Here is a 14775-nt window from a genome sequence, read left to right as displayed (position 1 = left end):
GTATGAGAGTGCGCCGCATCCGACAAACGGCAGAGAAGACGGAGGTGTGTTCTTAGCCTTACTTTTTTAGTAATTTTAACAGATCCTTATAAAAAAAAGTCTTTATTCAGGAAATACTATCCCGCTAACCTTTCAGGCCAGCCTTATTTTTCTCTTTTGTGGCACTTTCTCATGTAAACCACTTTGGCAGCGGTATTAGCGGCATCTCGGAGCTTGTGAATTGCACAACACTTGGTATCTATGGGTTCCCCTTTGTCCTGTCACAGCCTTGTCATGCTTTCCAAAGTCAAATTCCTGGTAAGCATACAGATGAAGTATGCAATGATAATCTGATCAGTAAATATGTTAATCTATTCCTGTGTCGCACAATGCTGTTTTCAGCTTCCCCTGGTTACTGCGACACGACCAAGTAAAATGCATTGTGCTCATGAACGGCTCCAGACCTCGGAAGCCTATATACATAAGTGAGAGCTGTTGCCATGGTAAGGGGTTTAGGGTGTTATACTGTACATTACAGGCGTGTAAGCCGTCAGCCCTCCAGCTGCGGGATAGCATACAGATCACTGATGGGCGTAGTGGTGAACCCATCATTATATGTAATTTACCAAGTATGTTATTTGCTGTAATGCTTTGTGTCACACAGCACATGTGGGGTTAATTAACTTTTACTGGAGATAAACGATTTCTATGTGAATCGAATGTGTCAATTTTTTGGAAATTCGTTAGACCTAGCAAATTCGTTTGTTTTGCGTTGCGATACGCTTAAACACCAAAAAACGTGACTGCCTCTATTTCTCGCAATGCATAAGATTGAATCAGCCGGAGAAGCCTCACATGACCTCGGACAGGCTTCAAAATAATGCATTGCAACTTATCGCATAGCAAAGCCTATCAGCCTGCATAAAAGCCAAGGCAAGGAATGCAGCGGCTATTTTGAGGCGAGTCTGTTTAATGCCAGGAAGGTCGCAACTCGCACTATTGCAGTAGAAATATAGAGAAAAAGCACAAAAAATGAATAGTTGCAGTCCACAGTGTGTAATGGTTATTACCTTCTGAACAAATTAACCCCTGAGTTTGACCCCTTATACCTCTACTAGTTTATTCATAGTCCCATATTTGGATGTCACACTCTAGTTTCACACATCCATCTTTTCGCCGGATTGGAGGATACGATGCACTCCAGTGCAGTGTATACAGTACAATGGCAGCGTGACATTGTGACCGGAGCATGTGACCCGGAAGTTGCCGCACTGCCATTGTACTGTATCACACTGTACTGGAGTGCGACGGATCCGCCAATCTGGCGAAAAGCCAGCTGTATGTTTGAAACGGCCCTTAGACCTTACTAAATCAGTGATTTTATTTAGAGTTTCAAAGGGGTTATATATAGAGATGAGCGGACCTGTGGAAGTTCAGGTTTCCCTGGGTCAGTCGAGCTTTAGATAGCGTTCAGTTCGAGACCTGAAACTGACCTGAGCTTGATCACGCCCCCGGCCGAAGGTAATTTCTATTACCGAAACGTGCGTCGGGATCTGGCCGTTGTGACCCGCATCCTTACACTGCACACCCAGCATCTGACCCTCCAATGTAAATGTTTTCTGTGCTTTTGATTTTTTTTTTTTTTGTTATCTAATTCGTTATGTACGGCTATTCTCAGGGGCCGCCTTTGTGTCCTGGACATGTGAATGCGAGCAACATTGCCACTATATTGGTGTGGGTCAGCGACATCTTGGGGTGGTTTTGCAGTACTACATCCTCTATATAGGGTTGGTGACATCTTGTGGTGGTTTTTCAGCACTACACCTTCCAATTTAATTTCATTAGATTATTCATTATATGACGGGTCTTGCTTTCTGTTTTTAATTATCTGCTCAATGTTGTCTTTTTCACCCAATATTCATCATTATGATTTTTCAATACATTTTTCTATATTGCATATATACGGCATTTGATCGTTTCTTTCTTTCCATTGTCTTGTTTCTCTTTTAGTGATTAGCCCGTTTTTGCATGTCCTGGCCCATACATGTTACAATTTGTCACAGTGAGATGTGTATACTCGCACATAATGCTCACGTTAAGGTATATTTCATCAGACAGGGAATATGTTCTGATATTTATCTCAACTAAGTGAGGGTCTTTTTTCTTTCTGTAATTTCTCTGAGCTTAATCCCGTAGCCCGGACCCCATTGGAAGTCAATGATTGGGCAGTGCAGGTCTCCGCCCACATACAGGCAGTTGTAAACAGCATTTCTGGGGGAGGATTTTTTTTTTTTTTTTTTTTTGGGGACACCCTACATTCAAAAATGCTGTTTTGTTTTGTTTGGTTCTCAATAGGGGATAAAAAACAAATCAGACTGCAAGCAGCTCGCACTGGGCCGAGCATGACTATGCTTGATCGAGTGATTAGCATACGTACAGAACCCGGACTCCAAGCACGGACACTGATTTGCTTTGATATATAGAGAGAAGGGCTGCACACCAGTGACAGTGCAAGGGGAATCAATGTAAAGCAGAAACTGCTGTGTGAATACTGGCCTGAAAAATACAATACTATATGAGAGAGTGAAAATATGACCATGGAATCTGCATAACTGCCATGAACTTAAAAATAAGGAGAAATTTGGCTATTGAATTGATCAATACAACAGAGCCCCAACACCACTTCACGGTATTCTTACATTGGGGTCCCTAGCTAATGTGTGTCCTCTCGGCAATTAAAAAAACTTACCGTGTATGGTAAGCGGAGACCCAGGCTATATATGTATAATGTGGACCGGCAAGGTATGGGTGGGGTTGGGTTAACAAACTAAAGACTACAAACCAATTAAGAAATAACGTCTGGAACACCATGCTAAGTCTGAACTGGGTACAAAAACCCTAAGGGACCCCAATGTAAGAGAATACCGTGACGAGGTGCCGGGGCTCTGTTGCATTGATCAATTTAATAGCTAAAATTCTCTTTATTCTTAAAGGGAACCTGTCATTAGAATTTTCGCTATGAAACTAAAAGAATCCCCTTCTGCAGCTCCTGGGCTGCATTCTAGAAAGGTTCCTCTTGCTACTGCCCCCCCCTTTCAGACCTAAATAAACACTTTATAAAATCTTACCTTTTGGTATGCTAATGAGCTTTGCAGGCCACGGGGTGGGCTGTATTGCGTCCGTTATTTCCTCTCCTGCTGCTGTTCGCCATCCCACAGTGTTGATTGACATAGATGAGGCCGCCGCCCACATCTTCCACAGTGCTCCTGAAGTCTCGCGCATGCCCAGTGGCGCTAGTGACAACGTTTTCATCACCAGTCTCATTCAAGTAGCCGCCCATAATCTCGCGCCTGCGCAAAAAACACCGGCGCTCGCGATCTGAAAACAGTGCTGTCCAGCGATAGTGCCACTGCGCATGCGCAAGATTATCGCTGGACAGCACTGTTTTCAGATCGCGAGCGCCGGTGATCTTTTTGCGCAGGCGCGAGATTATGGGCAGCTACTTGAATGACGCTGGTGATGAAGACATTGTCACCAGCGTCATTCAAGTAGCTGCCCATAATCTCGCGCCTGCGCAAAAAGATCGCCGGCGCTCGCGATCTGAAAACAGTGCTGTTCAGCGATAGTGCCAATGCGCATGCGCGAGATTATCGCTGGACAGCACTGTTTTCAGATCGCGAGCGCCGGTGTTTTTTGCGCAGGCGCGAGATTATGGGCGGCTACTTGAATGACACTGGTGATGAAAACTTTGTCACTAGCGCCACTGGGCATGCGAGGGACTTCAGGAGCACTGTGGAAGATGTGTGCGGCGACCTCATCTATGTCAATCCATATTAGGAGATGGAGAACAGCGGCAGGAGAGGGAATAACGGACGCAATACAGCCCACCCCCGTAGCCAGTAAAGCTCATTAGCATACCAAAAGGTAAGATTTTATAAAGTGTTTATTTAGGTCTGAAAGGGGGGGGGCAGTAGCAAGAGGAACCTTTCTAGAATGCAGCCCAGGAGCTGCAGAAGGGGATTCTTTTAGTTTCATAGCGAAAATTCTAGTGACCGGTTCCCTTTAAGTTCATGGCAGTTATGCAGATTCCATTGTCATATTTTCATTCTCACATGTAGCTATTGTCATTTTCATGCGCAGTACTGTGCGCCCATTGGACTACCTACATGGTGGCAAATTTATTTGCGATGTCTAAAAAATTTTGGGGGAAAATTTGCCAAAGCTGGTTAATTCAAATATTGAACTGATTTGAACATCTCTAGTGTGTTTTTTTTTTTTTCTTTATAATAAAGTTTAATTTTTAAATTATGTCAAATATATACATTTCTGTTTTAGGTAAACCCCACCCCTCACTGTGTACGGGCAATGATGAAGATGACGTACTGTCCTCACTGTCGAGGGCTTGTTACAGTCAAGCCTTGCAACAACTATTGTCTGAATGTATTGAGAGGCTGCCTGGCCAATCCTGGGGATCTAGATGTGGATTGGAATAACTTCATAGGTGAGTACCAATTGATCACGGATAGTACTCGTTTGCGAAAATCGGACTTGTGAATGAGCCCTTATAAGTCTGCAAACTGATTTGCATTTATGTTTTATTTTGCGTTCTTAAATCCAAAATACAATATTATGGCTTTAAGGGGTACTTTGCACGTTGTGACATCGCACCTGCGATATCGTCGGGGTCAAATTGAAAGTGACGCACATCCGGCGCCAGCAACGATGTCGCAACGTGTAAAGCCTAGGAGAGAAGATGAACGAGCGTGAAAGTCAAAAATCGGGGATCTGTGTTACATCATTCATTTTCATAATGTCGGTGCGTCCGCAAGTACGATGTTGTTCCTCGTTCCTGTGGCACCACACATCGCTGTGTGTGAAGCCGCAGGAGCGAGGAACATCTCCTTACCTGCGTCCTGACTGCAATGCGGAAGGAAGAAGGTGGGCGGGATGTTTACGTCCCGCTCATCTCCGCCCCTCCGCTTCTATTGGCCGCCTGCTGTGTGACGTCACTGTGACGCCGCACGACCCGCCCCCTTAGGAAGGAGGCGGGTCGCCGGCCAGAGCGACGTCGCAGGGCATGTAAGTGCATGTGACACTGCCGTAGCGATAATGTTCGCTACGGCAGCTATCACAAGATATCGCATCTGCGACGGGGGCGGGTACTATTGCGCTTGGCATCGCTAGCATCGGCTAGCGATGTCGCAGCGTGCAAAGTACCCCTAATACTTCGGACAGATTAAAGAGAGATATTTTACTGCTTTCATTTAGTTTTTATAGTTTTAATTTAGATCTTAGACTTTGGTGTAATAACATCTGTGACTTCAGATCTGTCTTTTAGGAAAATTATAAAATGATATATAGTTGAACATATTTAATAATTGCATCCGCAATTGGCTTCTGCTGCTTTATCAGCTTGTCAGACATAATTGCTGTCTTTCGTTGAGGGGTAATGGGTTGATGTTCTGTAACCTTCCCTTTTTGTATTATCTGTAATGAGTTACTTTTCATTTTCTCAAAGACTTCGGCCGTTAAAGCTGAATATTGTAGGGTTGAGAGTACACGGGGACAACGAGGATATTTGCTGAGGATCAGGAAGCTCGTGCGTCCTTTTGTGTGCTTTTTTTTCCCTGTACAGAACAGTATCGCCCTCAGGTGGAATATCTGTTGCCTATTTAGTATGAATGACGAAGTCTCAACTGTAAAGGGAAAAAGTTTCAAATAGTTTATATACATCTAATAACTATTGAGCGTTACACATTTAGGGGTACTTTGCACGCTGCGACATCACTAGCGATGCCGAGCGCGATAGTCCCCGCCCCCGTCACACATGCGATATGTTGTGATAGCTGCCGTAGAGAACATTATCGCTACGGCAGCTTCACACGCACTTACCTGCCCTGCGACGTCGCTCTGGCCGGCGACCCGCCCCCTTCCTAAGGGGGCGGGTCGTGCGGAGTCAGTGACGTCACACGGCAGGCGGCCCAAAGAAGCGGAGGGGAGCAGATGAGCGGGACGTAAACATCCCACCCACCTCCTTCCTTCCACATAGCCGGTGGAGGCAGGTAAGGAGATGTTCCTCGCTCCTGCGGCTTCACACACAGCGATGTGTGCTACCGCAGGAACGCGGAACAACATCGTATGTCCTATTGGTGCGACATTATGAAAATGACCGACACTACACATATCACTGATTTACGACGCTTTTGCGATCGTTTATCAACGCATCTAGGCTTTACACGTTGCGACATGGATGTGCGTCACTTTCGATTTGACCCCGACGATATCGCAGTAGTGATGTCGCAACGTGCAAAGTACCCCTTAGATTGCCTCCTTTAGTGACTGACTTATATTTGTGTGTTTATTATGTACTAGCATTATATGGATGATTGCTTTAATAGGAAGTAGAAACAATTTGTACATTTAGTGCCACCATTAAATAACAGACTTCTCCAATAAATTTCCCTTTAGACTATCCCACGAGTTTCCTTCTGTTATATTATGGGACACATCGCATCTTTTTCTATTTTGCCCTAAGCTAGAAAATCACTTTGTTGCCTTTGACCCCTAAAACCTGAAAACGTAAAAGCCAAATGACATTCTTTAGTTGACATCTGCAAACCTGTCCTGAAAGTTGTGATGATTTCTAAAGGTAAGTATATGAAGAGTTTTTAAGAGGAATTTCAGTCCTAACCATACATACTAAACACTTCAAGACCGCCAGTCTTATTGAGGAGAAAGGCTCTTGACTCAGGAGCGTCGGAAAAGTCCCGTGCAGCTCGGTCCTGAACACAAATCCCATTCCAGTTTCTGAAGATCAGAGACACTGAAGTTTAATCAGATGTGCTAACTAGGGCACATGGAGCACCCTTGGTGTGGCCAAAAGGCTCACTGCACTTTTCCGTCCTCTTTGCGTGATCTTCCTCCCTCACTTGTGATACACAGTTCTGGCTTGTTTAAAGGGAACTTGTCAACAGATTTGGCTACTATAAGCTGCTGCCACCACCAGTGGGCTCTTATATACAGCATTCCAGAATACTGTATATGAGAGCCCAGGCAGCTCTGTAGAATGTAAAAAAACACTTTTAAAATACTCACCTAGGGGGGGCGACCTGTCGGATCCGATGGGTGACGCTGCTCTCTGTTCCGGCGCCTCATTTCTCTGGTCCGGCGCCTCCTCTCTACTGTCTGCTACAATCTTCTTCTTCCTACTTCCCAGCTCAACGTGGATGACGCGTGCGTGTCATCCACACAAGCCAACGTTGCAGTCCTGCACAGGCACACCTTGATCTGCCCTGCTGAGCGCAGGGGCAAGGAAAGGTTAAAGTCCGCTCATGCATGTGCACTACAATACTTTGATCGAAGCAGGACAGATCAAAGTGCGCCTACGCAGGACCTCAATGCCGGCTAGTTTGCATGACATAGGACTCCTCATTCATGAACACTGGCCTCCAGAAGGAGGATGGCGATGGCCGCAGAGAGGAGCCGCCGGTCCGGAGAGCAGGGACACGCATTGGACCGGACCACCCCTTAGGTGAGTATTATAAAGTTGTTTTTTACGTTCTACACAGCAGCCAGGGCTCTTATATACAACATTCCAGAATGTTGTATATAAGAGCTCAGTGGTGGTGGCCGGAGCTCATAGGCCCCAAATCTGGTGACAAGTTCCCTTTAAGCTTTCTCTGCAGACAGTGTAAGCCAGGGCAGTCCGTGAGAGTCTCTGTAAGACATTTTTCAGTGGTTAGCCTTGACTACATTCACGGACAAATGATTTGAGCTTGACACAAATTTTGACTTTCACAAAGTTTTCTGCTTCAGTTTTTATAGTGGCAATCTGCAAATTTTTTTTTTGCATTTCGTATGATCACTTTTCTTAACAATCTGGAGTTATAGCAAAGCCCTAGTCTTCTTTTCTTAACATGTTTCCCCCAGGGAAAGACATGCAGTCATCATTACTTTGCATCAAAAAGGCTTTACAAGCAAGAACATTTCTACTTGTAAGATTTCCCTTAACCCCTTCAGTGTTTTTGCGTTTTTGTTTTTTGCTCCCCTTCTTCCGAGAGCCGTAACTTTTTTATTTTTCCATCAGTCTTGCCATATGAGGGCTTGTTTTTTGCGCGACAAGTTGTACTGTTAAATGAAACCATAAGTTTTACCATATGGTGTACTGGAAAACAGCAAAAAAATTCCAAGTGTGGAAAAACTGCAAAAAAAAGTGTGATGGCACAATAGTTTTTGGGATGTTTTAGTCACTATATGGTAAAACTGATGTGTCATTTTGATGCCTGAGGTCGGTGCGAGTTTGTAGACACCAAACATGTATAGGTTTACTTGTATCTAAGGGGTTAAAAAAAATTCACAAGCTTGTCCAATAAGTGGCGTACGTTTTGCGCCATTTTCCGAAAGCCGTAGCGTTCTCATTTTTTGGGATCTATGGCTCAGTGACTGCTTATTTTTTGCGTCTCGAGCTGACGTATCTAATGGTATCATTTTTGCGCAGATGCTACGTATTGATCGCCTGTTATTGCATTTTGCGTAAAACTTGCGGCGACCAAAAAACGTAATTTTGGCGTTTGGATTTTTTTTGCCGCTACGCCATTTACCACTCAGATTAATTGATTTTATATTTTGATATATCGGGCATTTCTGAACGCAGCGATACCAAATATGTGTATATTTTTAAAAAAAATTAACCCTTTAATTTTCAATGAGGGGGAAGGGGGGTGATTTGAACTTTTAGGTTTTTGGTTTTTTTTTAATTTTTCACTTTATCCTTTCGTTTTCACCCGGCCCGGAGGCTAACGAGAAATGTCATAGCTGCAGGCATCATTACATGACCCTGTGCTACCATGGCAACCACCGAAAGTCACGTGATCACTCACGTGACTTCTGGTGGGGGCGGCGGTAAGTGAAAATCTTCACTGCGCGTATATACATCTCGCTGCCAGACTTTGGCAGCGAGATGTAAGGGGTTAATGTTACGGGTGGAATGCGATTCCACTCGTAACATGCAGGCACACATGTCAGCTGTTGAAAACAGCTGATGTGTGCCGATCGCCGCCTGCCCGCGGCAGGGGGCGGGGCTTAACGGGACACGCTCCATGACGGATATATCCATCCATGGTCCTGAAGGGGTTAAATCAATCATTTATCAGGTCACTAAAAATTTCAAAGTGAGAAGTTCAGTTGCTGTGAAGAAGGTTTTGAGGCTCCTATGAAAGTCCAGCAAGTGCCAAGATCATCTCCTAAAGAGAATTTAGCTATAAAATCGATTCAGCATCAATGCAGAGCTTGCTCAGAAATGGCAGCAGGCAGGAGCCGGTGTATCTACGGACACACTGAGCCAAAGTTCTTAGCAGGCTGGCTTAGTGTCAAAAAGGGCTGCAAAGTTGTCACTTCTCTCCATGAAAAATTTCAATGACAGACAAATTCTACAGGAAGTACAGCGATTGGAACTGGGGGTTATTTTTTTTTTTTTTTTCCCCCCTAGATGAAGCCCCCTTTATACCGTTTTGTACATGGGAAAGAATGATTGTCTTCGTGAGAAAAAGTGACCACTAATATTAGCCTTGTGTGATGCCAATAGTAAAGCATCTTGAGATCATTCATGTGTGGGGGCTTTTCATCCATGGCGGGGGCTCCCTCAAAATTTTGCCTAATAACAGTGCCATAATTAAAAGATGGATCTGAACATTCTCCAAAAGTGACTTCTCCCAAAGATCCAGAAGCAATTTGGTGCTGATCAATGCTTTTTTTTCCCATGGAGACCATGCCACAAGGTAAAAGTGATAACTAATTGGCTCCCTGAACAAAACATTGAAACCTAGCCAGAAAACTTCCCAGGTCTCAAACCTATTAAGAACCTTAAGTCAATCCTCAAAAATTGAGAGGACAAACAGACACAGAACTTGTGATGAACGCCAAGCACCGATAAGACCAGAATGGGCCATCAGTCATAGTTTGGCCCAGAATCTGATATCCAGTTTGCAGGAGGAAGGGCAGAAGTCTGGAGAAATAAGGGTCAACCCTGGAAATGTTGAGTTTTCACATAGTATATAATTTACTTAATGTATCTGTCAATAAAAGTTTAAAAACGGATGAAATGCTTATAAGGCTATGTTCACATGTTGCGTTTTTTGCAGCATTTTTTTTTTCCAGCTTTCCATGCAAATTAAAGGCTGTTTTTTACAGTACCTGCAAAAGCTCTAAGATTTTAGAAATCTCACACATGCGTTTTTGTTTTTTTTTATGAATTTGCAGACTGCAGCGTTTTTTTTAATTCATTTTTTTAATTCTACAGCATCAATCCTTCCAGCTTTTATTTGTTTTTTGGCCATAAAAAAACTGAGCAAGTGAAAAAACATTGCAAAAAACACAACAGCATTTTTAATGCGTTTCTGGGGAATAAAAGTAACTTTATTAAACCTATACTGTACACATGTCATTTGTACCCAAAAAACGCTGGATTTAGCAAATGCCACAAAATATGCCATGAAAATGCTGAAAAAAGTGAGTTTTGAACACAATGTTTTTACTGCCATGAAATCTGGTTTTGGCTACAAAACAATTACAACAAAACTGCTGCGTGTGAACATAGCCTTATTGTACTTCAGAAGCATCAACCTTTGTCAGTCTCAAAACTTTTGTACATGATTGTATTTCTCGAAGTGTAATATAAGGCTATGTGCGCACAGTGCGTTTTCGCGCTTTTTTTGGGTGCGTTTTTGGGCTCCAAAACTGCATGACTTTGCTTCCCCAGCAAAGTCTTGAGTTCTCATTTTTGCTGTCCGCACACAACTTTTTTTTTTTTTTTTTATTTTAGCTGCGTTTTTGAGCTGAAAAAAAAAATGGTCGTCAGTTCTTTTCTGCATTTTCCACCCATGCAATGCATTGAAATAACGCAGCAAAATGCAGTGATCAAAAACGCAGCAAAATGCGGCCAAAAACGCACCGAAACACGGTAAAAATGCATGCGTTTTTGCTGTGGTGCTGTTTTGTTAGTTTTTTAGCGGCAAAAAACGCACAAAAACGCAGCGTCTAAAAAAAGTAATGTGCGCACATAGCCTTAAAGTTTTGGTATTGCCACATTTCCACTGCAGCAAGTGGTTAAAAGAACCAACCAGCAGAATGTTGCTATATAAGGTAAAGCTGGTGCCACACTGGCGCTAGGAAGCTGTACGCAATGATATGCTTAGTGCACCGTTTGCATGCTTGATCGCTGAAATAGCTTTAATCCAAATCCCAGAAATAAACTGACAATTTGATTGCCGTGGCCGTCTGGGTGGGACTATGTGGGTCAGGTCCTGCTTTTTCTTATTCCACCCCGTTCTCTTTACCTGGCCTTTCTCCCCAGCCATTTAATTTATTTCTGGTGCATGCAGTAACATTGTGAAGTACGGTATTTAATGAACTCTCGACTAAGATGCCGTCGGAGTCTGTTCCTGCGCATAGCGCTATTTCCAGCACCATTTTGTTGAAGACTATCCTCCTGCTCCCTACTTTTCTGATGCGGTTGACGAGGACGGTGCATGCGCCTTCGCATCCTTTTCCCTCTTCAAGACCTCGAGAGCGCGCACTATCACAATAAAAGGAGCCGCTTCCAGCAGCAGCAGAGGCTCACCGCACCTAAAGCCGACATGACACATCACCACATATCTTAAATAAGATGGCATCTGAGTCAGCGCCTGCGAATAGCACTATTTCCGACGCCATCTTCTTGAAGACTGTCTCCTCCTGCTTTTTACTTATCCGATGCTGTTGGAAAAACCACATAGAACTATATAAAAAAAAACTCACCAAAAGGAGCCAAGACAGATGATGAACGCACACACAGAATGTGGTGAGCCTTCCTCATAAAGATGGCTGCAGCCAAGGTGCAAGATGCTGATGTCACAGCCACTCAAACCTCCACAGTAGAGGGGAGGGAGGCTGCTTAGCATAAGACATGCACACTCCTAAGGCTTGCACTGGGAGACCATCATATAATGAGTGAAATGCACAGTGTCTGAACTGTAACCTACAAATGCAAGACCTCGGGAGCGCACTCATGGTCCTAATGGAAGAAGAGCCACCCCCAGCAGCAGCAGAGGCTCACCGCACCTAAAGCCGACGTGACACAACACCACACATCTTAAATAAGATGGCATCTGAGTCAGCGCCTGCGAATAGCGCTTTTTCTGGCGCCATCTTCTTGAAGACAGTCTCCTCCTGTTTCTTATCAGATGCTGTTGCCAAGGGCACCCACACCTTCTTTTCCCTCTTCAAGACCTTGGTATCGCGTGCACGGTCACAATAGAAGGGCCCACCACACCTAAAGCCAACGGGATGGAGACTCTTGGAATCAATCACATCACCACGTGTCTTAAATAGACGGATTTGAAGATAGCGCTATGCATAGGTGCTGACTCCGACGCCATCTTAGCGAAGAGTTTATTAAATACTTAACAGTGCTACTTACTGCTCATGCATCAAAAATAAAGGAAATGGCAGCAACGGAGGAGAAAGGCCAGGCAAACAATGTGGCGGAATACGAACACAAGACCCAACCCACATTGAGCCGCTCTGATGCACATGCCAATCAAACGAGCCCTGCATTTCTAAGACTTGGATTAAAGATTTTTCGGCAATCGAGCATGCAATCTGTGAAGCAAACATATCATTGCGTTCAGCTTCCTAGCGCCAGTGTAGCACCAGCTTTACTTTATATAGCAAAATTCTGCTGGTTTGTTCCCTTTAAACTGCAAAACTAGATGCAGGTCACGGATAAGAGTGACACTATGAAAGAATGCTGCCATACAACAAGCAAACCCCTTCACGATCACTCTTAATTATCTGTGTACACTTTTAAGTCATTACTGATCACCGATACCAACGTTTTGGGAGTCAAAATTTTAGAATATAACTTTTCGTGTGCTATAATCTCATAGCCAAGCGGCGGTTTCATTTAGGCGTTTCTCTTAGATGATGTCTATGTGGAAGTATTCTTGCTGCCCTGCTGGCGTATACTCTTGTTACTTAATGCACGTCAGGTTTCAGACGCCTAAGGCTTTGAACAATGCTTTAATCCCCAGAACCATGTCATGAATTTAACAAAATGCTTTAATTAATCAGTGCTTCGCTTGCCGAGTTTCGCCCTTTTTACTTTATTACTTCAGATCCTTTCTTTATGCCTTTTGTCTTTTCGTAGTTTTTGTTTTTTTTAAACTAATTAAATACATTTTCAAGGAATGTGGTATACTTCCTGAGGGGTGCACATATTAACCGGTTTGTAGTCAGCTCAGACTGCAAAACTCGTTTTACTGTTCCTTAACTCAAGCATTGTTTTACAAGCTAGAATTAGAAGCTTACATGTCATAGGGAATAGGAGAAAAACATTTTTTAATGGGTTGAATGGGATTTTCATTTCTGGGGATCCAGTTTTTAGTTGAAATTTTTAAATTTTATATTGCTAATGAAATCAACATGAACTACAACCCCTGGCAAAAATTATGGACTCACCTGGCTCTGAGGATGTTCACAGACATGGCACAAAACGAAAGTCATTTCAAATGGCAACTTTCTGGCTTTAAGAAACACTAAAAAAAAAATCATGAACACTTTTCAAGACCAAACAGGGGGAAAAATTATGGAATCATGAAAAGCAAACAAACAAAAGAACACTCCAATACATCACTAGTATTTTGTTGCACCACCTCTGACTTTTATAACAGCTTGTAGTCTCTGAGGCATGGACTTAATGAGTGACAAACAGTACTCTTCATCAATCTGGCTCCAACTTTCTCTGATTACTGTTGCCAGGTCAGCTTTGCAGGTTGGAGCCTTGTCATGGACCATTTTCTTCAACTTCCACCAAAGATTTTCAATTGGATTGAGATCCGGACTATTTGAAGGCCATGTCGTTAACCTTATGTGTCTTCTTTCAAGGAATGTTTTCACAGTTTTTGCTCTATGGCAGGATGCATTATCATCTTGATAAATAATTTAATCATCCCCAAACATCCTTTCAATTGATGGGATAAGAAAAGTGTTCAAAATTTCAATGTAAACCTGGGCATTTATTGAAGATGTAATGACAGCCATCTCCCCAGTGCCTTTACCTGACATGCAGCTCCATATCATCAATGACTGTGGAAATGTACATGTTCTCTTCAGGCAGTCATCTTTTTATTCTTTAGCTTTTCTGTATGTAAATCACAATTCCTTTAGGCGGTTTCTTACAGTTCGGTCACAGACATTGACTCCAGTTTTCTCCCATTCGTTCTTCATTTTTTTTGTTGTGCATTTCCTGTTTTGGAGACCTATTGCTTTAAGTTTCCTGTCTTTACATTTTGATGTCTTCCTTGGTCTACCAGTATGTTTGCCTTTACAACCTTTCCATATATGTATTTGGTCCAGATTTTAGACACAGCTGACTGAACAACCAACATCTTTTGCAACATTGCGTGATGATTTACCCTCTTTTAAAGGCCACATCTCACTAAACGACCGCTGCTGAGTCACGTTTTTGTGACGCAACAGCAATCTTGCTAGCGATGTCGCTGTGTGTGTGACATCAGCAACGACCTGGCCCCTGCTGTGAGGTTGTCAGTCTTTGCTGAATGTCCTGGACCATTTTTTAGTCATTGCTCTCCCGCTGTGAAGCACACATCGCTGTGTTTGACAGCGAGAGAGCAACGATCTGAATGTGCAGGGAGGCGGCTTCTGCGGATGCTGGTAACCAAGGTACACGTCAGGTAACCAAGCAAAGTGCTTTGCTTGGTTAACCGATATTTACCTTGGTTACCAGCATCCGCAGCTTCT

The 14775-nt window shown here is 43.4% G+C and overlaps 1 protein-coding gene across 1 annotated transcript in view; it reads left to right on the top strand.

Moving 5' to 3' along the window:
- GPC4 (glypican 4) overlaps window positions 1-14775 on the top strand; it is a 162958-nt gene that overhangs the window by 134072 nt on the left and 14111 nt on the right. The window contains 1 exon segment of the mRNA XM_075322661.1: window positions 4315-4480. Coding sequence (XP_075178776.1) covers window positions 4315-4480 — 166 coding nt within the window.

Source organism: Anomaloglossus baeobatrachus, chromosome 9 (genome assembly GCF_048569485.1).
Source record: "Anomaloglossus baeobatrachus isolate aAnoBae1 chromosome 9, aAnoBae1.hap1, whole genome shotgun sequence".
NCBI lineage: Eukaryota > Metazoa > Chordata > Amphibia > Anura > Aromobatidae > Anomaloglossus > Anomaloglossus baeobatrachus.
Note: the sequence above shows the minus strand (reverse complement) of the source record. Positions and strands in the feature narration are given on the sequence as shown.